General features: G+C 47.5%; 1 protein-coding gene across 14 annotated transcripts in view; it reads left to right on the forward strand.

Annotated features, from left to right (window-relative positions):
- Nucleotides 1-27,075, forward strand: part of DAB1 (DAB adaptor protein 1) — a 1,086,856-nt gene that overhangs the window by 1,020,505 nt on the left and 39,276 nt on the right. For 7 of the 14 annotated variants that reach the window (XM_070509805.1, XM_044770893.2, XM_044770891.2 and 4 more), the window contains 5 exons: nucleotides 269-400; nucleotides 1,013-1,132; nucleotides 1,585-1,623; nucleotides 3,195-3,260; nucleotides 9,613-9,672. In XM_070509805.1, coding sequence (XP_070365906.1) covers nucleotides 269-400; nucleotides 1,013-1,132; nucleotides 1,585-1,623; nucleotides 3,195-3,260; nucleotides 9,613-9,672 — 417 coding nt within the window. The remainder of the gene's footprint in view (nucleotides 1-268; nucleotides 401-1,012; nucleotides 1,133-1,584; nucleotides 1,624-3,194; nucleotides 3,261-9,612; nucleotides 9,673-27,075) is intronic. The other 7 variants (XM_070509809.1, XM_044770894.2, XM_070509807.1 and 4 more) reach the window with 2 other exon arrangements.

Below are 27,075 nucleotides of genomic sequence, written 5' to 3' on the forward strand. Positions count from 1 at the left end.
CTGGCTCCAGCAAGCTCACGGAAGCCACCGCACAGACGCTCATTCAACATGTGAACGGTCCTGTTTGTCTCTCTGGTCACGGCATTAAGACCAGGGAGGGATGCCTCCATTTCTCAAGGGCAGGCATAGCTCTCCTCCTCCCATCTGGACCAAACAGCTTTTCCAAAGCCCTTGGAGCCTCTTCACACGTAGCTGAAACACATCTCTTATTGATCAACAGCTCGAAGGGAAAGTCCCTTGAAATATGTCTTCCTTTTGTCTCCGATAGGCCCTTCAGCATCATCATGCTGTTCACGAAATTTCCTACATTGCAAAGGACATCACAGATCACCGGGCCTTTGGATACGTTTGTGGGAAGGAAGGGAATCACAGATTTGTGGCCATAAAAACAGCCCAGGCGGTGAGTATCCCACCCAAGGAGGGCGCCTTCCTTGTAAGCTCAGGGGACAGCACAGCCACACTGCTGGTCTTTGAAGGCCCACTCTGATGTCTGGCTGAGCGGTGCTGACTCTCAGGTTCCCATCTAGAAAAGATAGACAGCCTCGGAGTGAGGAAACGTGCTCATGCCCACCTAGTTGTTGGTTTTTCTAATGGATATTTCTTAATGACTACTTATTTTCCTCTCTGATTAAGCTGGATGGAGGCACAGTATACAAATAAGTTTCCTTGTGTTCATAGCCTCATTTAAAAAGAAAATAAGAGAAAATAAATAGCTATTTTGCATAAGGCCTACCCTAATTTTATTGTATTTGAAATTACTAATAAATAAAAGTAATGCTTTTTATGCTTATGATTATTATGAATTTGCAAATATAATTAGTTGAAGAAATGAACTTTAGCCTAGATGCAATTTGCTAAACCAACATAAACAAGGTAGAATTAATTAAAGATGGAATGCTTTCAGTTTAGTAGAAAAAGCAAGGACCGCTGGTTGTAGCAGGCAAAACGGAACTTGGTGGCTGCGGCTCAGGGCCGTTCTCTCATTAATGCGCTTTACCACCTTTTACTCCAGGCTGAACCTGTTATTCTGGACTTGAGAGATCTCTTTCAACTTATTTATGAATTGAAGCAAAGAGAAGAATTGGAAAAAAAGGCACAAAAGGATAAGCAGTGCGAACAAGCTGTGTATCAGGTATACCCGTGACTTTATCCTGGTTCCAGAGACAAGTGGGGCTCAGAGTAAACAGGTGGAAACTGACAGTCCGGGCTTCTCCTCCTGCTGCCAAGTGGAAATGAACAAAGAGCGAAGGTTCCCGTGTAAATCACAGGCACCGAGGCAGGCGCTAGAGAGGCTCCCTCATTCTCTGAAATGCCAGACGCCTCAGAGAAAGTGGGATCTCGAATCCGGAGGAGGATTTCAGGGCAGGAGGACTGAAGAAATGCAGCTGCCTTGCTATTGTTAACGATGGGGGTGGGGAGCCGCAAGGGATTTGATTTTTTCTCTGTGTTTTCTACCTTAATGACCCAGCAGCCTATGCTGCCCAGAGCTGGTTTCTGTACTGTCCTTAATTTCTGAATATAGTCTCACATCTCTTCCTTTTCTATCCTCTGCTTTTTACCCTCCCTTCCCTCATTCTGCTGTAGACAATTTTGGAAGAGGATGTGGAAGATCCTGTATACCAGGTAATTTCTGAAACCAGTCGGGGTTTAGGGTCAGGAATGGCCAGGCCTGTGGTAGAGAGATTCTGCCAGAGACCTGAAGAATCCGCTGACTGCAGAGCTTGGAGAGTGACCAAGGTTATTTCTGACGGGGAGGGCTCCCAGCCCCTCTGGGAGCGAATTCCCATAAAAACTAACAGAAGTTTGGCTGGCATCAATAACATGGGATTTGGAGATTCGCTTCTCCCTTCTTGCCCCGCCTCAGCACCCTCCACAATCTAAAAGTTTGATCCCAGAGCTGAAGGTTTTCAAGAGTCTCTTGAATATTCTGAGTTCGTTAGAGAGACTGTGAATAATGAGGTGGCCTCCCTGAGTTAAGAAGCAGAGATGGGGACTGACATTTTGACAACATTCAAATGCGAACCCGAAGGACAGTTTATAAGCTTTAGAAAGGCTGTGAGGGGAGTCCTCGCTGGCCGCCAGCAGCCGGGCTGCCCCTCTGATTGCCGGCTCTTGTCCTAGGACCTGTTGTGAGGAGGGAAAGGGCCATCCTGGAGACCTTGCAGCCTGCAGCTTTCTCTGGGCTCTCCTCTAGGTTGCAGCCTAGGTGAGAGTAGAGAGGTGATGTCTCTTGAGTTCAATACGTGCTCTGTTCAAACAGACACAGAAAAGAGGGAAGAGAGGGCCTCTCCTGCCCTGTGCTTATTCCCAAGGAGAGAAAGAAGCCACAAATTTGACTTGTTGGACATAAAAGAAAACCTAAAATTTATATTTCTAACTGGGACACACATGGCTTCTATGTGTGTGTGTCACAGATGCGTTATATGTAAATGCATGTTTTCACACAGCTGGTACCACGATGATGAAAGTAAAATAACATGGATTTTTAAAAAGTGATATAATATGGAAAAGCTGAAGTGGAAGAAGTATCTAGCATATATACAAACGAAAGTCCCAGATGCACTTAACGACATTCGCTTGCTCTAGAATGCTGAGGGCAAGGATTTGTAATAATATGAGCTCAGCCAGATGAAGACTCTTGCCCTCTTTGAAATGGCCCAGGACTTTAGAGTCTGAAATAGGCACTATAAAATTTGATTTTCACTATTTAAACCTGAGAATGTAAAATAAGGTGATATTTGTAGGATGAGGGAGTTTGGGGCTTCTGAGCACTTCAGAGTTGGCTTAAGACCTTGAGCCTTTGGAGGTGAAGGGAGTGGCCCTCTAACCCAAAGCTGACAAAGCTGGGATCCAGGCATTCCCACAAGACGTCATTCCCACTCAGCAGAGCCATCACGTGCAGACATTGCGGAGATAAATGCCACTGAACGAAGAGGTGGTCTCTCCAGAAAGATCTGTGGGGCCCCAGGCAATCATCTCTAAGGGACTGATGGTCAGACCTTTGCAGATTTCCTTAGAAAAGACAAGAACCTGAAGGCATGCGTGGTATTTCAGGAACTCAGTTGTCTCTTTAAGGTATTTTCTCTGGTGTCTGTTTCTTTAATGCTCACTGTGATTTGTATCTTGAATTCCAAATGCTTTTTTTCCTCTTTCTTTTCCCTTCTGAATTTTCCTCTCTGGCTGCTCCGTAATAGTACATTGTGTTTGAGGCTGGACACGAGCCAATCCGTGACCCGGAAGCGGAAGAAAACATTTATCAGGTATAAGATCGCTTCCCTCTCCCACCCTTGCACCGCTGCCCATAAATGCATGAAGGGTCTGAGGAGCCAGGGTGCTCTCCTCACCAGCTCCACGGACCTCTCTCCAGGCTTGTTTAAGCACCCGTGCGTGACTGGCTCCTAGTCCTCCTGCAATTTACCAAAAGTTTCCATGACTTATTGTGGAAATGGTTAATGGCCAGTTGGGTACCATGTTTTAATGTTTCATGGATCTTAACTGTTTTCAGTTGATTCAAAAGTCAAACATTCCAGTTCACTAAAGTAATCCACTGGAGGGTTGTTGTCCATAATATAGTACAGGCAAAGACTTTATTCATCCAATTTCTTTAAGAAGCAAACCGCACTACTGAAAATGAAGTACAGATTCAAAAATGCTATTTGAAGACAACATTGGGAATATTAATGGAATAAAGAAAGTATAGCTAAAGGTTTTACCCCTTCTGAAGGGAAGGTATATCAATATTCTTAAATGTCTGCTTATGGGAAGATCCATGAACACACTTTAACTCATGTAATTCTCACAAATATGTGATAAAGTAGGTATTTAGGTCCCACCATTACAAGGGGAAACTGAGCCTCAGAGAAATAGAGCAGCTTCCACAGGGCTGCACCACCATTCAGAGCTGAGACCAAACCTGGGCAAGTGTGTAAAGGCAGAACTCACGCTTCTGCCTCTGCCTTCCCATCAAAGAGCCTGAGGAATTGCAGCATAGCAACACATCAAACAAATATGACGACCTCCGATTTTTCACTAATTAGAATTTTAGTCCTCATTTGAATATAAACATTGTGGAAGAAGGAAAACATTTAATGTATTTGTAAGTGATTTTAATTTTCTTAATCTACTTTGTCGTGGGGTCTGTTACCCTGCCTTGGGCATGCATTACTTGTGTAATGAAAGTAAAGCAGATTTTCAATTTCCATCAAACGCACAGAATTCTAAATGACCAAAGTGTAGCGTTAGCTCTACCAGCAACTCGGTTCAAACCGGCCCTGTGGATTAACCATCTAAGTATTTCTATCCACTGGATCCATCTGGAGTGGATTCAAGTGCGAGGTTGTGCTTTGAGGCTTTGCTTAAAAATCATCGCTCACAAAGTTTCGGTCTTTAAACAGAAAAGTTGCAAATTTGTCCTCAGTGTCAGACTTTAAAGTACAACCTTGCAGTGTCTGAATATGAGGCCAAAGGAACCACTAACCAGTCATCCTGTGAAGACAGAACACCTTTTAAAACATAAATAGGCTGTTTGTCATAGGAGGCTCCTGAATTCAGGCTGAGCTCTGGTTGTCAGGCTCCCATTGTGCTTGGGGACTGCTGGTGGGACATCCCCGTGTCCTGGGAAGAACTGGTTGAGGCAAGTGGAGAACTGCATCCTAGTTCTGGCTCTGTCACCAACTGCGTTTGGCTGAGTGGTAGTGGGCAAGGCACTTGCCCTCTCTGAGCCTCAGTTTCCCCAATGATAAAATAGGGGTCTAATTTCTCCCTGACTCACACGTTGGCCAGAGAATGTAAAGGAGAGGCTTCATCCTGGGTCACACGCTGAGTCCATAGGATCTTAGTACCAGTGCCCACTCAGCCATCAAGCACCCTGTCAAGTTCCTTTCCTTCTTAGGGCCTCAGTTTACCCATCTGTAAAATGAGCAAATATGACTGGAGAGTCTCTCAGGCAAGGCCGTTTTCTATTCCTTGCAACGAGTGCTTCGTCAAAGGCTATGATTCTTCAGAGAAGCATGTTGGCTTGCTTTTCAGGGCACAAGGCTCTTAGAAACGGTGTGTGCATGCGTGTGTATGCGTGTGTGTGCGTGCTTTTGGTAACATTTATTGAGGGCTGAGTGTGGGCCGGCTCTGTGAATGGATTTACAGGCAGTATCTTACTATATCTCACAACAACCCTATGCGGCTTGACCTGCTGTTCCCACCTCACAGAAGAGGAAACCCCACAGAGATCCAAGACCTTCCCCCGGGTCACAGCTGGCCAGAGTTCGAGCCCCCACTCACACTCAGGCCTCTCTAACCTCTGTAAATAAATACATAAATCCTGGGGCTCTTTCCAGCTGAGGATTCCCTGATACTGAGTTTCACCATTAGATTCTGTGTACGGTTCAAGTCACTATCTAAAAATCAACTTGTTTCACAGTCCTGTTAACAGGAGGCACTATTTACGAGGTTGAATATTTGATCACCCTCTGTGGGAGAGGCCTCTGGTCCTTCTCTCTGCATTGCCGGTCAGCTGGGCCTCAATTTGCTTAACAAGAGGTGAGCTCTGGGGCCTAAAGATAAGACTGGGCTTTGAAGGAGCTGCTATTAGGAGCCTCCTTTTTTTTAAGGGCCCACAAGTGTTCCATAGCTGTTCCTCCTGAGTAGATTGCCATGTTTCTTATGCTTCAGCTTGGCCCACGATGGTTTCAGATTTTATTCCATCCCCTGTTTTCTGGAATGAGGCAAACAGATGTAGGGCCTAATCCTTTAACTGTTTTGTGTCCTTGGGTGAAGGACATAACTTCTGTATCTCAATTTCCTGGGCTCTAACATAGGGATACTCTGTTACCTGCTTCTGGAAGTGACGTGAAGATGTGAGGCAAGAGGATGGCACTTGGTACGGAGTAGGTTCTATGTCAATGTTAGTTCATGTTACCTCCTCATATCGTCAGTATCAGATGCTGTTCAGGATGTCTTAGGTGATGGAGTGAGTGAGGTAGAAAGCGACTGCTCCCCCGTCTTGTCAGAAGCCCAGCAGAAAGCTGCAGCCTCGCCCGACTTTGCTGTTTTAATCCAGCGTAAGGGAGGGGAGACAACTGAGTATGCGGAGTGCCGCTTCAAGGATCAGCAGTCTCGTTTTCCAAACTGGATTCATAATAACAATTGTCTTTCTCTTTGTATGTCTCAGAAAACGTTAGCCTCATCTTATTAAAACAACACAGAATCCCACATACAAAGTGTTTTTGCACCTCACTTAATTGTGACCCTTCCAAGGACTCAGTGGGGTAACAAGACGGCTGCAATGACTTGTTTTAAACGTAAGACACTCGGGCCCCTCCAGCTGAAGCGCTGGGCCCACGGCCAGAGCTCCCTAGAAGCTTAGCAAGCGTCCTGTGTAAGAGAGAGCAGCTTTCCACGCAGTCGTTCTCCAAGTTCATTCACTCGAAAATCGTTTTTAATCACCTACGATGTGTCAAGTACCGTTATTTTAAAATAATAAGTCTCTAATCCTGTGTCACCCAACCCTTAAACTGCCTCTCCACACTACTAATATGTTGCTGAGCTGGAAGTGTCTTCTGTATGTACAGTACTCAATGTATAGTTTTCACAGTAGTTTCACATCTGTTAACTTGTTCGTTCAAAAGGTAATGATGTATGGAGCACCTCGCATGTGCTGGGCACATGGTCTTGTAGTAGTGACCACAGCACGTCCCACCCTCAAAGAGTTTATAGGCAACCCCTTGGATGCTCACAACAACCAGATGAGGAGCCTGAAGTTCAGAGAACAAAGTGACCTCTCTGAGGTCACACAGCATGTGGCAGAGCCAGGATTAGGAACGAGCTCTCCCGTTTCCTTTTGGTCCAGAACTGTTATCACTCTACGTCGTGTTCCTGACATGGTCTACACACTGAAAGGACCAGGCGGACAGAGCTGAGAGCCAGGACCAAGGCTCGCTCTGGTCTTGGTCCTGTAGCACCTGTGCCCGTGTTCTGCCTCAGCACACACGTGGTAAAGGTTTGATGCTTAGATGTTTCATGTTTAACCAGTGTTTACAGATGGAGGAACAAGGATGAGAAGATATCGGCCTGCCTGTAGCAAGCTTGCAGAGCAGTGGGGACACAGAGGAGTGATAGGCAGCTGCAGTGTGGTTGACAGTGCCCATAGAAGACAACACACATTGATGCCTTACTTTGGTGGCCTGGTTACTTTCCATCTCCCCAACAAGACAAGGAGCTCTGTTCAGCCAGGGGCCATATCCGTCTTGTCCCCATCATTGTTCCAGGCAAAGCACAGTGCAGGCCACGTAAGATGTACTTAGTAACTTTTACTTTTTAATGAAAGGATGCACCAGAGGTTACAAGAGTACAGAGGAAGGTTCGAACTAGGCCTAGAGAGTCAGGCAAGGCTCCCAAGAAGATGTCCTGGCTGAGATAAATCTTAAAGCACAAACAGGCAGATTGATATCTCGCCCATGGGAGAGCCAAGCAGAAAAGCGTTTTCAATTATGCAAGTTTGGGTCTGTCCGTCCCCCTGCTTCTTCTCCGTTTGCAAGGATAATTGACAGTCAGCAGCAGTTCAACTTGCTAAGGGCCCACGGTGAGCAGTGAATTACAGGGAACAGAAATTCTGCTCGTTGTGCTCAGGAAAGGGTAAGCTAGTAAAAATAAAAGTGAGGGCTCGTGATTTATTGGCCCTCGTTAACAAGGGCTCTGTAGGCATTCTCAGAGGGTTCCTTTTAGATGGAGCCCAGTTATCAGGAGCAAAGAAATTACATTCTTCAATGGCCCCCTGCACACTGAGGTTTGCAAGAGCAGCTCTGAAAGTGTGCATCTTCTGCATGTGCATGCTTGCTGCTGGGCCAGTTTTCTCCAAGAATGTGCACACACTTCCAGGAGTGGAGGATGTGGTGTCAAAGAGAAAAGAAGCAACCAAAACAGCTGTAGGGACAGTGGGAATGGGGTGAGACGCGGCTGTCTCTATAGTGTAGTGGTGAAGAGGCACACTGCCACGCTCAGCCACCTGGCCCCGGCCCCTGCCCCTGACCGCAGGGCCCTCTCCAGGCTTCATCTTCCTCCTCTGCAACATGGATGGGGACAGTCGTCATCCTCACCTGACTGACTTGTCCTGAGGGTTACGTGAGAATGTACGTCAACACATACGTAAGAGGGCCTGCCACATAGAAAGTGCCCCGTCCACGTTAGCACACACTGTTAGTAATAAATGTCTTGTTTGGTAACCCGAAAGAGGTAGGTTTGATTACTTACGTGTTTTGAAACTTTGGGCAAATTTCCCTGACATCTCTGAGCCTCATTTTCTACTATTTAAAGTGGAGACTATAATACCAACATTTTAGGGTTATTGTAAGGACTTTAAGTTAAGCTAATGAGAGTGAAAATGACAAAGGGACTCAAGGAATAAGCTCAACTCCTTCCTTCTCTGAGAAGAACGGAATGGTCAGCTGGTCCAAGCTGAAAGATACTTTTCTTTCACTATTCCACGCGTTCCTCTGTGGGACGTTCACCCAGCAGACGTTTGCTGAGTGCCTGCTGGTGTTTGGCACTGTGCCTGCTTTAGGGAGCTCCCAGTGTGATGGAAAGGAAGGTTATCAGACAGTTATAAAACCACTGCTGACTCCTCCCTCCAATGGAGGTGAGCTGAGCTGTGCTGGCTGCTAGGAAAGAGCAACTAATGACTGCTTTTGATCTGGAATGTTCCCATGCAAAGCCAGTAATTGACTCATGAGAAAAGTATTCAACATACCTAATGTTGTTGGTGTTATAAAATATGTTCATAGACCTATTTATATAATGTGTCAATGACAAAAGCTATCGTGTTAACATTTTACTGTATTGCGGTTCCTAATAATTTTTATTTACTATCTATTTTCTCATTTGATCCTCACAACAGTCTGAGCGAGAAGCAGAGCCAACAGCACTCATTTGATAATCATGAAGGTCAGAGATGCTGAGCGACCTGCTCAGGGCCCAGTAAGACAGCTGGTTGAGTCAGAGAAGAGAGGGAAGGGAGAAGGTACAGACATGTGTTAAAAACAATCAGGATTTTCTGGATTCTAGTCTCACGCTTTTTGTGCCGTTTATGGGCCTTTCTCTTGAAAAAGCCTTTGGTAATTATCACATAGCCTGTATGTGATCCCAACAGAAGCTGTACTTTGTTCTAACACCTTGATATTTGCTATATTTTCAAGAGCCCGGGTCTGTCTTAGTAAGGAGCGGCTTCAGCTCAGCTGCAAACTATTGTAATCACTTTGGACAACTCAGAGCTCCTCTCTGGGCCTCATTTCTGTCTTTGGTGAAATGAGGGTGATTTTTTGCACCACGTGATCTCTGAGGTCTCTGCAGCTTCCTGTGCTGTGAATCTGTAAGGAGCCAATGGCAGGGACAGCCTGCAAACAGTTGTTGACTGGGTCACACACCCTCTCCTCGTGCGCTATTCCTGAGGGAAGGAGCCTGGCCCGAGGCCTTCACTAGTCAGCAGCCCCTGCACTCTGGGCCCCTTGGACCTCAGGAGCTGTTCTCATACACACTTAGCGGGCTTCGAGTTGAAGTCTGGTTTCTTCATTCTTAGAAAGTGCAGTACCAATGCTGACCGTGTTGCATTTGATTTTTCCCTAGGTTCCCACCAGCCAAAAGAAGGAAGGTGTTTATGATGTGCCAAAAAGTCAACCAGTAAATGTAAGTATCCTCCCTTCTGCCAGGTCCCCGTGACCTGCGTACATACTGAGCCTGTGTCTGCAACCTAAGAAAGGGAAATGCTCTTCTGGATAAGTGTCGCAACTCATATGGCTTTGCAGGGGACTGCATGCTGGGGACTCTGCACTGGGGCAGGTGGCAGGAGGCGTAAGGCAGAAATGGGGGTGCTGAGGAAGAGGGGCCAACCTGGACCAAGGTCTGGCCCCTTGAGTGGAGTGAATTGAATCGTGCAAACCAGTGTGTCCAATGGACCCAAGGTTCAGGTGTTCCGTGGTGAAAGTCTTCAGCCAGAGACTGTATTCTGCCTGCTCAAACAGGCAACAGTGCCTTGGTTCTGGGAAGAGAGCTGCCCATCTAATTTGAAAGTGGTGGAGAAGCTTCAGAGGGACCATAGGAGAAGGGCTGGCCAGGTCTTTTGGAGTCTTGAGGGTTTGGGCAATGTGTAGAGCACTGTGGGAAAGGCTGCGTGTAGCGGGCTTGCAGAGAACCCACGGGGTCCACTGCGTCTAGACCACATCTGCTGGTGGGACTCTTGGAAACTGAGACACAAAGGAAAATCCCCAGTTCTGTGGGACTGCCCCAAACCACTGCTAGGCCCAAACCCATGTTTAGGACTTCCAGTTGGCACTCAGAAGGCACCCTCCATACATAATTCAGGCAGCACGGGGGAGCCAGTGAAGGCTCTTGAGCTGGGGACGTGTGACTTTGCCACCCCTATGTAAAAGGAACTAGGGTATTTAGTCAATAGTGATTTCATTCAGCTCCACAACGGGTGGAAAAATCACAGGCTTTGAAATCACGCAGACCCTCAAGAATCCCAGCTCTGGCCCTAACAGAGCAGTTGTGAGGCTAAGTGACTCTTATCCAGAAAATTATTATCAGTTCTGGACCCTACACTGTAAGAGACATAAAGACACACCTGCAGATTGCAACATTAGATTGATAAGGGGATTTGAAACGCCATCCCATGAGGAACAGCTGAAAGACCTGGAGGAAAGAAACCATGAATCTGTGGGAGTCCAAAGGGCCGCTGTGCACGAGAGGACTACGCTGTCTGTGTCAGCCGGCTCATGGGACTGAGACCAGTGGACCAGTGGTGGCAGTGCAAGGAAACCAGTTCCAGCTCAGAGTGAGTGGGACCTTCCTGACAGGCAGAGCTGTTCAGGGTGGAACAGCCAGCACCTAGGAGAGTGAGCTCCCCATCACCAGAGCTGCACAAGAAGAGCCTGGAAGAGCACCCGTCAGAAAGACCCAGGTGGGGGGAATTCTCACGTGGAATGAGGAAAGTGGGAGAGGAGCTCTTGTGCCTTCCCAACCTGAGCTTCCCGATTCTCCAGGTTGGAGTCTCTGGTCCAGATTTACCCCCCGCCCCCACCCCCCTTTTTCCTGGTGATCAATGTCCCTTTCTCTGTCACACTCTACAGTATCTTGAAACCACCATACCCTTCCTAAATATGCTTTCAAAACCCACTGCATGTTAGTTTTAATGAAAAAACCTATCTGAGTACAGGCTCCTTTTCACAAACCTGAGTGTGGAAACCTGATAGAGAACATGCAGTGTGGAGGCGCCCAGGAAAAGCAGTTTTTCTCCCTGAGGCCTTTGCGTCTAATCAAGCTCCTTGTCACCGCCACCCTGGTCTGCTCTTCGTGTCCCAGTCTGGTCAGCTCCCATCACACAGCTCCCTACAATTCAATTTGTAGCTAAATTCCCTCACTTGCCCCTAACAGCTTTAGATGCGTGAGGACACACACCGCGTCTGCTGCCTGCCCAGTTTCTATGAATTTATTAGCCCGAGCTTAACAGCTGTGAAAAAAAGATCCAAGCTCCTTAGCCTGTTGTCCGCAGCACTGGGGTCCCAGCTCAGCCTGCATCTCTGGGCTCCCTCCTCCTGGTCCAGCTCTGCTGACCCCACTCTTTCCTGGAGGAGTCGCGCCCTCCCCCACTCTGCAGCCCTCCCCTCACCCAGCTGGGCTTCAGGCTCTGCCCTCAGGGAGATTTTCTGGACTCCTGCCCCAAACAGTGCCAGCAGATCACGGCTCCCTTTGTGGCCCCGTTCCCTGTCATTCCTCTGTTAACAGCACTTACACACAGTGTCAGAATTCTCCCATTACTTCCAGCAGCTTCCCGAGGTCCGTGTATTACCAGAAGCAAGCCCAGGGCCTGGTTCCTGGAAGCCAAACAACACAGCTGCTCTAGGAATATTTAATAAATATATGAACGACCTTACCCTGTGGAAGGAATTTATGAAAATCCCTGGTACTTCCTTTAAGGGGAATTCCCTGTCTTTCTGACTCTAAGATAGTCATTAAGTAAACATCCTAAGGTTTTGCTTGGAAAATATCTGGGCTGCCTGAATGGCCTGCAGTGGCTCCCAATCCCCGTTCCCACAGTCCTAGAAGCATCTGACGGGGGTGATGGCTTTTCCATGAGCCATTTCAACATTTCCAGAAGCCTCAGGGAGGCAGCGGCTGACAGCACAGGCTGCAGTGGAGAGGCAGACGGCTGCCGCTGCTGCTGCTGCCTGCGGGGCTTCTGAAGAGTCTCCCTGCCCGCTGAGTCCCAGTGTTCTCCTCTGCTGAAGGGGCTATGGAACCTAACTTGCAAGATGGTTTTGAGGAGAAAGTAGTGTCTGTTTTGCAGAGTGGATCCCACTTGTCTAAACGTCCCAGGGGTGCTTTAAGTACCCCACGTCCCTCCCGTTCTGGATCTTGCTGTCCCCTGGACTTGCCCTGTGGACCCGCCTCTCTGACCAGTGCATGTGCCCTGGGATAGCTCTGCGGTCTCAAAATCCCTGCTGTGAGGTTGCTGTTTGCTCCCTCCCCGCCTGCTCCTTTCCCAGAAGGACAAACAGACCAAACACGACCAAAACCACGCAGGTCTAGCAGCTTCCAGGGGATTTGGGGGCCTCCACGAGTTTCCCACAAGAAGGGAAACTGCCCGGCGGCCTATTGCTCTGGGTACCACCTGGTTTCTTCTTCCTTGGGTCCAGGGCTGCACAGAGCCCTGGTGAGGGACTCAGCTTGGGGCCGTCGTTGGGGAAATCTGCCAACCAGCCCAAAAAGAATGGCCACCTGGTCCCCAGAGTCAGATCTAGGTGCAGTGTGATCCCGGCCACTTACTAAGGGCCCTTGAGCAGCTTTTTGCATCTCTGAGCCTCAGTGTCGCCGTCTGAAAAAGAAAGTAATGGCTGCCTTGTAGCTTTGTTTGGAGGATTAACGGAGATGTTTATGTAAAACCTTTAACAGGCGATAAGGATTAAGTTAAATGAGAACATTTCCATTTATTGCTGTTACAAGCAATATGCCAGCAAACAGTTCTCACTGAGCTGGGGACTGCCAAGTATTCTAGATGCTTACACACCTCCTCCAGGAGGCCTGCCTTACCCCGGAGTAATCAGCCCCTCTGGGATACCTCTGTGCTTCTCTTTGCAATGATCGCAATGGGTAATCTTTCTTGATGTATCCACATGAGCCGTTGGACTTTGAGTTCCATAAAACCTTGGCTTTGGGGTTACTGATAGCACCTGCCATAGTTTTGCGCGAGCACTAAGTGAGCTGAGGTGTGTGGATGAGCCCAGGGCTTGGTGCGCTAGCTGTGAGCTGTTACTATCCTCTGTTTCCCCTGCTTTTCTGTGAGCTCCTTGAAGACAGCAATCCAATTTTAATCATCACTGCCTCTCAAATAACTCTTGTTGGGATTTCTGATCTCTTTCACGGTTTAATGGTAGCTCTTTGCCCAGGAAGAAACCACACATGCACGTGTAAATGTCTGTAGCCTTGGAGCCCACGAGATCCCTCCATCTCAGCCCTAGAGCCTCTGTCCCAGAGCCTGCCACTGGCTCGTCATCTCTCCTCTGTAGTCAGAGATATCCTCAGGAAGAGGCAAATTTGATTATCGGGCAGCAGAAGGGGGAATCTTTGTATTTCTTACTGGTCTTACCCACCTCAGTGTATCAACTTATGGGAGCAAAGTTTGTTTTGTTTTGATTACTTGGGCTCCACGTCCAGACAGCAAGCCGATTCCATCTTGGTACTTTGTTCCCTCAAGTTGGCTTATCCCAGCTCTAGTTCCCAGCTCCATTGCCCCATAACCTTAGGATGCTCAGCGGTACTGGCCCTTTTCTTGTTCCGCTTTCTCAAATAACACATTAAGATGCTTTTGTTTGCTTATTTTAATATGGACCTGTAGCGTCCCCTTCTTCTAGCAGATTCGTTCTTCGGGTCATGCTATGCTCCCCTCCCCCCTTTCTTAGGCACTCTGTGTCAACGTAGGGATTAATCCTGCTCCTGGAAATATACATTTCATCTCTTCCTGATCAAGGCAGTTGGAAGCTTTGCACAGGGGCTAATCTTTCCTGTGTCTTAACTACGTGGGTTTACTTTTATGTCAGGGTCTCTGAAATCCAATGGCATAAATGCTTCCTGACAGGAAATGATAGGTGACTAGAGAGATAGGGAGGTTTCAGAAGAGAGGGTGTGACTTGGGCAAAGCTTTGAAGGATGAACAGGATTTGAGCAGGCAAAAGAGAAATGGAAGCCCCTTCTCGGCTGGTCATTGAGGTCCTTCTGGCACGTGAGTCCGTGCTGCCTTTACTTACAGCCCTGAGAGCTGATGAATTTATCATCCATTCCATCTCAAGGGGGTGACGGGAGTACAGGCAGGCTTCCTTTCTGCCAGCTGATAATGCTGGTCGTGGTCTTTAGACAAACATCCTGGCCTCTTGGGACTGTCAGAAAGGCACACTCCTGATGAGGAGAAAGGTGTCTGCTGAGCAGCCCATTCCTACATTCACTGTTCAGCACTTCGTGCCCTCTGCATTTGGACCCGATTCCAGGTCACAGCGGGACCCAGGCAGATGGGTGCGGTCACAGTCTGCCGACATACGTACTTCAGACCTGTTCATGCCCCATGACACTGGACTTGCTTGAGACTTACTGTGAAGGTCAACTGTTTCAATGACACAGACCTAACTCAGCGTGACTCATGTCATTTTTACCTGAGGAATACTCAGCACCTTTTTTCCCCCGTCTCCCTCCCCGTGTGTAATATTCTTATGGCCGAAAAAGATCTTTTATTCTTCACCTTATAATTGCCCAGTTTAAAAGCCTTTTATATAGTTGCATTAGGCATAAAAGACTTTCTAATTATCAGTAATAACCAGTCAATGGATTGTAGCAGAACTTTTCTTGGCCTTCAAAAGAGAGATTCTTAAAGTTTGGCATAGCGGTAAAAATAAGGACACAGGTTGTCAAATTGATAAGTGGGACTTGACATTAATTTCCTTTTGATGAAATACGATTCAGAAATTGAGAGACATCATCAACCCCCTGAGATTCTTTCCTCACTTTGAGTATGATCTTTGTCAATCACTTCAACTTTTTGAGACTCATTTTCCTGATCTGAACAGTGGAAATGACAACCATCCCCTACCAACATCTTGGGGCTTTTGTGCGACTCACGAGGTGATGCGAAAGCGTTTTCTGTGAAGATGAGGGGCTGCTTTTACAGACGCTGGGAAAGTAAAGGTTGAGGGATGCTAGGGATTAGTTGCCTCCACTTATTTTCTAGGCTGTCCTATTAAGAGAAAGGCACGAGTCTTATAACTAGAGAGGACAAATCTGGGCTCGATAGAAGAAAAAAGATTTGAGACCATCCGAGCTGGTTTTCAGAGGAAAGGACGTCCTCTCAGAGTAGTGAGGCCTCTGCCCCAGGAGTATTCAAGCAGGAGGTGAATGGTTCCATGAGGGGTTCCTGTATGGTGAAGCTGACTGCCGTCATCGACCTCAGAATAGTCACCTACTCTCGCATCCGTTTGCCCCTATGTTCATTAGATCTAGTGTTTACACGGTCGTCCTGCTCCCAGTATCTCAGCTCCCAAGCCAGATACTCCAGAGGCCCCGCTCCTGTCTTCGTCACAATCACCGTGGCTTTGAAGTCACCCACTCTGAAGTGCACAGAGATAAGTGTGGCATTGCCCAGTGAAGTTAGTGCTCTGGATGGAAAGAGGTTTACTGAGTATCATAATCAAGTCTTCTCACTGGGAAGCATTGGGCACAGAACAGGTGCTTAGAAAATCTCTTCCTCTTCAGTTTCCTTCTGGAGAGCTTGAGATCAGAGCTCCAGCTCTATCTGGTATGTCCTGGAAAGGAGCCATAGTGGGATAAACTGATAGAAATCCTGATGATTAGATCTGCAGTCCGGTCCTCTAGTTAGTTCCTTCCTTCGTTTTATAGTGCCAGGTCACCTGCCATGTGTCCTAGAGTCGAGGACTCACTGAATAGTGAAAAAGCAGGTAGACTTTACTGAGCATCTGTCGTGTGCTGTGGACATCCCAGGCCTGGTCTAAGTTTATCTCTTTCAGTAGCCACAACCCTGGGAGCTAAGTGACAATTATATATAAGGAAACTGAGGTTTCAAGAGGTCACATAACTCACCCGCGACCACAAAGCTGATACCTGGCAAGCCAGAATTTGAATTCTAGGTTGCTGTAACTCAGGCACCCACACAATTTCCACCAAAACACACTGCCTTTAAGATTAAAGAAAATGAGCCCTCCACCCCCTCACCCTCACCCTAATCGGAATTAGTACTTAGGCCTCAGTTCTGTCTCCCATTGCTCAGCGTTCTTGTCTTTACAACAGCACGTAGTCCTCAGGAGGCCTGGCACTCAGTGGCTGGCTGTGAACACCTCTCTCCTCCTTAGACCGAGTTTCATGAGGGCGTGCCCACGTCTGATTCATTCCTAAACCCTCACTCTGCCTGGCACACAGCTTTTGTCCTCCTAATATTGAAAAGATGTTTGTGAATCCCAAAGAACAAATGTCATGGAGAGCTGCCCACCTCTGCAGATCGGAAAGCTTCCCATTTTGCCGTCCCTGCCTCCCCACCTGCAGACGCCTGTGCATTTCTGTGCGACACCTCTGTCTGCTTGATTTCCCTGCCCTGGGTTTAATTCAGTTTCCCTACTGCAAATGTAGGAAGAATCAATCGATTAATGTGAGGAATTGCAGGAATTCTCCGGACAACTCTTCCCTACCCCCAACCCCTATCTTTCATGGCAAATAAATTTTCATTCACAATTCAGCAGTTGGTTTTTCCTTTAGTTTGAAATCTGGATCAAGATGTTGCATAATTGGATTAAATCTCGCCTGAACATTTGTCAGTTTCACTTCCTCATTAAGCACCACATTGTAGAGAAATTATAATTATCACACGGCAGTGAACATCGATGTCACACAAGAGGAGACGGTCCCGAAGTGAGGGAAGGGAATCTGAATCTACAGATTCCCATAAATGAAACAGCAGTTGCCCCTTTTGATGTTTCTTACGCGGGCCTTCTTTCAGCTGTACTTAAAACTCGTCCTGAGGTAGAATTCTAAATTCCTAGAATCTGAGAGTCAGTAGGAACATTAAAGGTGCTATCTGGTTTATCCTCCCCACCAAGGCAAGAACCCCTCAAGAACATGTGTGAGAAGTACAGATGAACATTCCAGACTCTTTGGCTTCGGCTCCCATACCTGTAGTGACAGACCTTCACGCCTTTTGTGATCTCAGAGCTCCAATTGCTAGAAAGCCCTTCTTTTTTGAGTTCCTTTACAACTTCTATTTATTTATTTATTCATTCATTCGTCCATGCAGCACGTATTTTCTAAGAACTTCCTAGCTGCCAGATAGTGTTCTAGTCACTAAAGATATAAAGACGAATAAGATAGGCTGCTTAAGAATCTTCATGGTCTCAAGAAAACGATAGACAATTAAGAATAATTATACTCAAGATAATCAGGGCTGTAAGGAGCTGTGGACAGAATGCTGTGGGAGCCAGTGGAGGAGCAGTAGGCTTTACCTGTGGGGCGGGGGGGAGGGTTCAGTGAGGTCTTCACCCCGGGGACAGAGTTTGGGTAGAGTCTTAAACGATGATGGGAGTTTGGCACTGGAGAAAGGGTGGAACAGTATTCAGGAAGAGGAAACCAAATGTTTAAAAGTACTGAAGAGTGGAAAGCCTAATGTATCCCAAGGGCTGATGAGTATTCTGGGGTGGCATGACCACAGGATGCCTTTGTGGGAGCAGGAGACGAGGGTACCAAAGGAAGCTGCTGCAGCGGGCAGAGGACCTGCAGTGTGGTGCTGAGAAGCTGGGGTCTGCTGGGAAGCCACTGATGCTTTCAGGTGGTGGAATGGCACTATTAGAGTTGCGTTTTTCAACATCACCCTGGTGGCCTGTGGCAGGTGGCTTGGCAGGTGGGGAGACTATTAAGAGACTAATGGGATTGTATAGGTATCCATCACGTTGGAGTCAGGAAAACAGAGCCCACACCAGGTAGTTTAATTTTAATAGCTGGAACTTAATGTGGGGAACTAGTTACAAAGGTGTTAGAAGAGCTGAAAAGCCAAACAGGGTTCAGTGGGGCAACCCAGATTAGTGATAGTTGGAAGTTGCTGCCCTCCCTAGGGCTGGAAGGACAAAGGAAGGAGATGGTGTCAGCAGAACCCAGGGGCTGGGGCTGCCAGCAGGCGCTGGACCACAGAGGCAGCTGCCCAATGGGAGCTAGGACCATGACAAGAGGGGCTGTCTGGTGGAAACTAAAACCACCACAGAGGAGACTCAAGCACTGCCAGAAGGCTGCTGAAAGAGAGCTGGGAAGAAACTCACTGCTTCTCCCTTCCTCCCACCCTCTGGTTCCTGACCACTGCCTCCTGTTGGTCAAACCTAAGTGGAAGTGAGTTGGCAAGGGAGCCTGGGCAATGCAGTTTACAGGGGTCAGCCCCCTGGCATACAGTGCAGAGCAGGGGGGGCACCAAGGAGTTTGAGGGCAAAGAGGTAAGCGGTAGGCAAGTGAGGACCATTGTGGGTCTGGACTGAGGGTGAGAACCTACAGACGCTGCAGACAGAGAGAAAGGTAAGGTGGCAAGCTCTGGGAGGTCAGATGACCATACTGGGTAACCAGGCGCTATGGACCCTGACTCCTCTCCGATAGCTCTGTCATTGACGCGCATGCTGTTTTATATCTCCAACTTCTAAGAGTGTTTGTACCTCAGCCTTCATCTGCTGTCTTCAGGTTCTTGCCAGAGACAGTAATGATCCCTTTCATCTTCTCTGTTGTCAGTGAATGACTCACGTTTGGGTGGTGTCACGTTATCGCTTTGCATGGTATCTGGCTCTTTCTTCCAAGGTTGAAAAACTGGGCTGTCATGAGTGGAATCAAACAGAGTCGTAGACAGCTCGCTGGGAATCGTTCCCGAAGCTTGTTTGCCACAAATGCAAATGTGGAGGAGTAAGTGGGGGCATACGCAGTTGCTCCAGGTTGCTCGGTTTTATGTTGGCAAAAATCACATCTGGATAAAACAGCAGTCACTCCATCCCTCTGTGCACATGCCTGCCACCGATCTGGAGGAATGCTCTTCACACTTCTTATAAAACCTGGGAACCTTTAGTCAAACGAAATGTGCCCGGCAGCCTTCTGTATAAACAGACGAAAGAGGAGAGGTGGTTGAAGCTCTGTTGGAGCCTCAAGGCCTATCCACCTGGAAGCCCTCCCTCCTACCCATTCTGAAGGACGGAAGGTTCTGGAAGGGAAGAGATTCAGAGAGGCTGGTGTGAAAACCACTGTCAAAGGAACCCACTAGCTAATTCCGCAAGTGGGGAGGTCAGACGAGGAGAGGAGATCTTTCGCGTTCTCTCCCATCGGAGGCTTTGTCATTCTGGCCCCAGATCCGTGAGCACAGATTGGGAGTCAGCTCTTCGGAAGGCGGTGAAGCAGCCGAGAGCCGCCGAGTGGAAGTTAGTGGGAGCTTCGCACTGCCCAGCCGCATGGCTCCAGGCAGGGTACGCTGTCAGATTCTCCTCAGGACCCTGAACGACCTGAGTTCTTGTGAGGATTAACTAAGAGGACAGCCATGATTGCTGCTGTGTTTGGCACAGAATGGGCATGCAGTCCTTGATAAGCAACATGGCATTGCAGTTAGGACTGTGAGCCTCGCAGCCTGGCTACTGGGCCTGACATTTCTCTCCCTGAATTACCAGCTGGTGACCTTGGAAAGATTATATAAATTTCTCTGTGCCTGGTATACTCACTTGTAAAATGAGTGTAGTGACTGTGGTACCTACCTCGTAGAGTTCTTTGAGGACTTGAGTAAGATGCTACATGTGAGGCGTTAGAACAGCGCCAGGCACCAGGCAAGTGAGTAGTAAGTGCTCAATAAATCTTAGCCATCATTGTTACTATAAGCCGTTACATTGACAAAGGACTGTACCAAACGCTTCAAGAGATATGAGCATGAGCAAGACTTGGCCCGGCCACTAGGGTGCTTTTAGACTGCTAGAGGGAGTAAGATTGGTGTACAGAGCGAGAGACTGGAAGGCCGTCAATTCTCCATGCCCACGCCATAGTGTCAACAAAATCAAGTGTACCTGGGGTGGGGCTGGACTTGCGGGGGAGTGCCATGGCTATGGGATGGCGATAACAAGCAATTGTAACTTCCAAGTGTTGTGCACCCCAGCAAGCAAGGGATTGTGGTAGGCACTTGATGCATGCAAAACTTTAGGACTCTCCCAAACAATGACAGGACGTAGGTCTCTTCTCTGCCGTGAAGAATATTGAAGATCAGAGATGTTAAATCACTTGGCACTGCTATGAGAGGCATCACTAAGGGGCTGGCCCGGTGGTGCCGTGGTTAAGTTTGCGCACTCTGCTTCGGCGGCCTGAGGTTCGCTGGTTCAGATCCCTGGCGCAGGCCTAGCGCTGCTCATCAAGCCATGCTGTGGCAGGCATCCCACATATAAAGTAGAGGAAGATGGGCACAGATGTTAGCTCAGGGCAGGTGTTCTTCAGCAAAAAGAGGAAGATTGGCTTAGCTTAGGGCTAACCTTCCTCAAAAAAAAAAAAAAAGAGGCATCACTAAGAGTCAAATCCAGCTCTCTGACCCTAAAACTAGGGGGACCTTGTTTATCATCCGAACTTGTGAAAGAGGGTTTGCTGTTGACAATGACGTCAGGACAATAGGCGTGTACAGGAGGTGTCTTAGGCAAACCAGGATGTATGGCCATTCTACCCAAAGCCAGCGAATTCTCCTCCTGCTGGGCCATGCTGTCTCTAAGACTAGACCACGTGAGATTTCAAACGAAGGCAGGAAGCATCTGTCCATCTTGTTCCTGAAACTCTTTGCCAGTAGTGCTACCTGTGTTGAAGCAACCACAGTACCACCCGCTGGATGCAGGTGCCCTGAGGCGTTCTTGCTTCTTCAGTGGGCGTAAAGAAGTACTTGGAGATCTGGTCCATGGTAAGAAGGTGTGATTGAGGAGTATCTGTTAACTGCTACTTCTGTGAGTGTGTGATACTTCCTCTAATGCAGATCATTAACATTCGCAGAACCTTAACTGCAGCATCTCTAATGAGCAAAGCTTTAATATACAGTTTCCCCATAAATATCCATTGATGCTGACGCTCGTTCTCTCTTGGTACAGTAATTCAGCTTTTCTGGATAGCATCATGTTGAGGCTCTTTCTTTCTCCCTAACTGCCCTTATTAGTGGTTGCAGAATAATGAACAAGCTCTAGTTTTAAAAGTAGGAGAAAGAGATGAATGAATGATCATGGAGAATAAAAATAGATATATTGGTGACAGTCCCAACCCAAAGCATGCAAAACCTGTTTTTGCAATGACTTAGAAAGGAGATAGGAACATTTGCTGAGCACTTACTGGGGGCCGGGGAGTGTGCACATTCTTTGGCAAGCTGTATCTAGTTCAGTGGTTCCCAAAGCCTGTGTTGCCTAACAGTCCTTTGTGACACTTAAAAACACAACTTGTTGGGCCCCACTCCTATCGATCTGCTTTTGTAAGGCTCTCGTATATTTATATATAAAGGGAGATTTACAAAGCTCCCCTGATGGGTTCCGATGCTCCACTAAGTTGATCCAGTTTAATTAACATGACAACTGTGATTGTCTCCATTTTATGGAGCCGAAGAGTGAGGTTGAGATGCTAAGGGGAGAGGGAAATAGCCTGGTTATGAAGGAGGAGTCCCTTGCTTCTCGACCTGGGATAAAGCACGGCTCACGCCCACTGTTTACACGACTCTCCCTTCTCGCCTCCCGTCTGCTCCCGCTCAGAGCTCTGTCAGCCTGTCAGCGTGTTCCCTGGGTACTGTTCCCCCTCCCCGCTCTTGTGTGCTGTCAGCCCAATATTCTGGGTTGGTTTTTTCTCCCCTTTTCTATATTTTTTAATCTCTCAGCCTTGTCTCTTTGGCTGTTTCTATGTTGTTGTTGTTTCTATAGTCACCTCGGAAGATCTGGCCCCTCTACCCCCGTCGTCATTACAGGGATAACATTTGCAGTGTGGTCTGGCCATGGGCCTCCAGAGAGGATTGGGGTGGACTGTGGCAGGCGGGCTCCTCAACTGTCCACCGTGGCTGCTTCTTCCAGAACTCTTACCTCTCATGCTAGTCTTAAAACACAGGTTGTCTGACACCTTTTTTCTCCTCACTGTAGCATAATGGTTAAGAGCAAACACTCCAAAGCTAATCCACTTTGGTGAAAATCTTAGCCCTACTGTTTACTAGCTGTGGCACCTTGAGCAAGTTGATTAACCCTTCTGTGCCTCAGTTTCCTCCTCTGAAAATGAGGATAGTAATAGCACCTACATTGTCATGATAATTAAATGAGTTAATATATGCAAGTACTTTAGAATAGCGTCTGGTATATACAGAGGCAGGTCAACCTAAGCATTAGCTGTTGTTATTGCTCTGCGTGACTCCTGCCTGGCCAAAAACGGATGACGTCTTCATATTACTACTTAGCCCCTTCCTTCCTCTTCAGACCAGAACGGACTATTTGGGATACATTCTAGAGATAGAATCACCGTTTCATAATGAATGATTGGACCTCAGGGTGTGGGAGAGAGATGAATCAAGAGTAACTTGTACATTTGGGGGCTTGAGCATCTAGGTGTCAGTTGGTGGCCTTTACAGAAATCAGAAGACAAGGGAAGAACAGGTTTGGGGAAATGAAAAGTTCTCTGGACATGTTAAGTGTGAGAGGCTGAACGATATGAGATGCAATGGCTTCACCAACCGCCAGCAACTCAGGGAGGGAGTGACAAGCTCAGATATTGGCTAGACTTCAAGTAGAGAGAACTGTCGCCGGTTGACTCACCCTTGAAGCCTTGATAGGTCTGACTACTGCGAAGGACTGGGGGAATTCAGATGACAGTGCCATCCAGAGATTAGAAGGGCTATGAGAACAGCATAGCCCTGTTCTTAGCACTTTTTCTGGGACATCTCCCTAGTATTTCTTTGAAAGTAGAGCTAGGGCCATTTACTCTGATTGCGATGCCTCATTAGGTCAGATGACAGAGTGGATGTGATATCTTTTCTGGAGTTTATAATAGCAAATGCCAAATCTCTGTGAGTGAGCAAGTGTGTGTGCACACACACGTGCACACACATACATGCTGAGCTTTCGAAAACACCATATGGACTCCCATCCCTTCCGCTTGGTGAGTCATGCTATCCCCAAGTTTGTTTCTGTTCAGTTTTATGTTCTCTTGTGTAAGCATGTTCATCTATTCACTCATTCTGTTTTGTTAAATGTGTCAATTCACTATAATTTCCTTCTGTGTGCCAGCCACTGGGCTATCTAGGTATTAGGAATACAAATAGGCATAAGATATAGTTTCTCGTACAAGGAACTGAGAGCCCCTACAAGGTCATAGTCTGCAGCAGAGAAGAGAGAGGTAATCAACCATTGTAGACACGTGTGATGGCCAGAGGAGGATCATCTGATCCATCCTGAGGGCCGTGGAGGAAGGCTTGGGAGAGGTAATTAGACCAAAGTCTCTAGGGATTTATTACAGTTCTCCTGATGAGTAAGGATGGGAAGGGCAGCTAGTCACAGGAAATAGCTTGTACAAGGCCTGAGAGGGTAAGGAATATACTGAGTGATCTGTTAAGAGGGCATGTGAAATTATGACACAAGGTTACAAACTATTTGTAGGTTGGACAATCAGAGACAGTTGAGGATAACGCTCTTCCGGATTTCCTCTGCCTCCAAACCTTTAGGCAGCCCCCCAAGTCTAGTCTATCGGTGGACATCGCCTCACTTGATCCTCACAGCTCCATGCAGTAGCCATTTCCCTCACTGTTTTACATATGAGCCACCTAAAGTTTCCTTGGGGACTTAGTTTGCTTGTTGTAAGATGCAAGCCAGGGTTTTCTGCTCTGACTTACCATTGTCTCCTCTTAGTCTACACAACTGAGGGGGATTGTGATGGAGTAAAAAGGAACTTTGAGATTTTCTCACAGCTCTGCCGCTCACATGATCATGATTTCGAAAAAGTTGGAGGCCTCTGTTTCTTCATCTGAAAAAAGTATAGGGTTGAATTGGGTTAGAGAGCTCCATAGTCTCTTCTGATTCTGCTACTCTGCGAGTCTGCAACTTATAAAACCATTCAAAATGCCATCAAACAGGCGTTACAAAAATCATCATATTCCTAAAGGAGATTCCACTGAATTGCTCACTTAATATTTGACCGCAATTAGCAGACACTAGTGGAGGTGTTACTGTGTGTCAGGAGCCATGCTAATTAAGCTGTTACCTTAAATCTTATCTGGGATAGTCTTCACGCAGTCTCCTGAGATGGGTATTTCCTTAATTTTACAACAAAGGAAAATTCAAGAGATGAGTAAGCTAGTCAAAATCCATTCCCAGAAAAACAGCATTCCTGGGTAGGTGGTTTGTACTGGAGTTGGCTGCAGCGCTGTGAATGGCACTGCAGCCGTGAAAATGGCACACGCTTTGTGAAGATGCTCGTGCGGTACCCGTGTTGTGACACCCTTCGTGCTCCGACCTGAATTAGCATCCTCCAATTTCCTGACTTGCCTGTTACAACTCAAGAAAAGGACCTCAGCCCTCACAGCATTGGCACGGTGCCCTGCTCATAGTGGGCATTCAGGAAAAGTTTGTTAATTATGAAATGCATGCCTTCAGAAGTGAATCCAGGAATGAAGAAGTGAATAAGGAAATGAATGCCTAAGCATGTACAGTCTGCATTCCTCTGGAGAAGAAAAGGAGAAACAGTTTGCACAGAACGGCTGTCAGAGCAGCAGGCAGGGCCTCCTGACTATTTTTTCCTTTGCTGTGACATCTCCCCATTTGTGAATTCCTCTGATTTGCTCTGCGTTCAGCCTGAGCCTCTGCTGCTCTCGCTTGATTTCAACTCCATCCAATATTTCTTGTTACCGTTTGGGTGCCATCTGGACCGCAGGAGTGGCCTCTCCAAGAGAGACAAACCAGCAGAGAAAGACGACTGGCTCCCGAGAGGCCCCTGCCCTCCTCCCCAGAGTGTGTGGAGATCCTGTCATCCTGCTGACGGGAGCCAATTTCACATTCCTCTGCTCCCAACTCTCTCCCTTTCCAAAGTACTGAACTCATGCCAAATCTTGTTAGGAGTTTTTGAAAAATCCTTGAGCTCTTGCTAATGTGCAACTAGAATAATGGAGTTTTAAAAGGAGAAGGGATAAGGGAAGAGATCATGAAAAATAAATCATTTTAGGCTTTGGAAAATCATTCCTCTTTGGTGTCTCGTTTTCTCTGTGCCTTTATACCTGCACAGCCATTAAAGTAGCAAAGAGGTACGGCCTGCCCCTGCCCCTAACAGAGGAAGGGGACGCCTCATTCTAAAGTCCTCCTTGCCAAATGTCAGATCTCTGGAATGAGGTCGTGGGTTGGGACTGTGATCTGGAGCCTAGGAAGCTTCTACGCATCTAAAAGCATGTAGTCATTCCCAGTGCTCCTAGAGAAGCTGGGATGGTCTTGTCAATGTTTCGTCTTAGTTCCCGTCACTGGCCCCATTTTGGCTATCACTATAGAAATAGCTGTGTCATCATCTCTTTACGCACTGTCCACTATCTCCTGACAACAGCACTGCCACTATCAAATCCCAACCCCACTCCTGCCACCATCTCAACATATCTGCTGCTTCCAGCTTCCCCAGCCCCTCAAGAGGGTTGGGTACCACGTGTTTAGTAATAGAGACAATAGAAGCAGTAACCACCGGCATGAATCACATTGTTCTTCTGAACCAGGCGCTATGTACTAAAGGTTTTACGTGACTTACCTCATTTATGACGTCAGTTGTATGATGATTGCCTGTTTTCTTTTCCATCTCCCTCATGTGAGGTAGGGACAAGGACTGTGCCTTATCGTAGTTGCTCAATAAATAGATGTGGAGTGAATGAGTGACTGGTTCTCACAGACTTATGACAGCCGTCACTATCGCCACCACCATCACCCCAAACTCTGGCACTGTCACTTCCCAGGCATCACAGTCAGCATCTCCTTTCCTTTGTCACCATTACTGAGATCAAACTTCCTTAGCTATTAGTATCTTATCACATCAGCAGCAGCAGCCTGCAAATCATGCCACCGACTTCATCCTTATGTGTGCTTTCGTGAAATAATGGGTGTGCTTTAGAAAGTCGGGACATGAAAACATGGAGTTGCCAACAGGGCTCTGAAATAGATGTGAGGGATGGAAAAGAAGAGTGGAGGAGAGCAGGGCACAGGGCGAGTGGAATGGGTGAGGGGCTGACTGCCAGGACGGGCCAGCCTTGCAGGGCTAACCGCTGGGGAGGAGGGCCAGGAGCGAGACCTGCTTTCACAGAGTGTCTGCTCAGTGAAGACCGTGTTGCACCTTCATCTGCTCCTGCAGGTGACCTCACCTCTTCCCAGGACCAGTGTTTCCCAAATTTTTGCAATGGCTTGGAACCTGCCTACCCTCGCCAACTAAGCCAATAATTCCATGGCTATCCCTTCTTTGCTGCCTGCCGATTCCTTCCTTCCTTCATTCTCTCCCTTTCTCCTTCCTCTCCTCTCCCTTCCCCTCCTCTTTGGTCTCTCTCCCTCTCTTCCTCTCTCCCTCCCATTCTTCCTTCCTTTCTATAATTTTGGAAAGAGAACTGACGTCCTTTGAGATTTTACTCTGCCGGGTGCTGTGCTAATCCTTTTCATATACATCAACCTGACCGCAGCTTCCTCCCAGCGAGCCCACATTGTAAGCATTATTATCCCTGGTTTGGGGGAGAAAACTAAGGTTCAGAGTGAGGAAGGAGTTTATCCAAGGAAATGGCAATGGTGGAGCAGCAGTTTGAACTGAGAGCTGCTGTTGCTGACATTCCTCTTTCCGCTACTCCACCTGCCTCTCCTAAAGACATCACGCTTCTTGCTTTAAAAGGAGCCATTGTTTCCAAACGCAAGCAAATTGGTTTTCTTGACTTTAGATTAAAGTTGGGAAGCTCAAGACTCCAGAATCAGATCCCTTAGCCACAGCTGTCCTCTGTTCGCTCATGTTAGCTTATTCAGGTCAGCTGAGAGCCCTGACCTTCACCCGAGG

Source organism: Equus asinus, chromosome 5 (genome assembly GCF_041296235.1).
Source record: "Equus asinus isolate D_3611 breed Donkey chromosome 5, EquAss-T2T_v2, whole genome shotgun sequence".
Taxonomy (NCBI): Eukaryota; Metazoa; Chordata; class Mammalia; order Perissodactyla; family Equidae; genus Equus; species Equus asinus.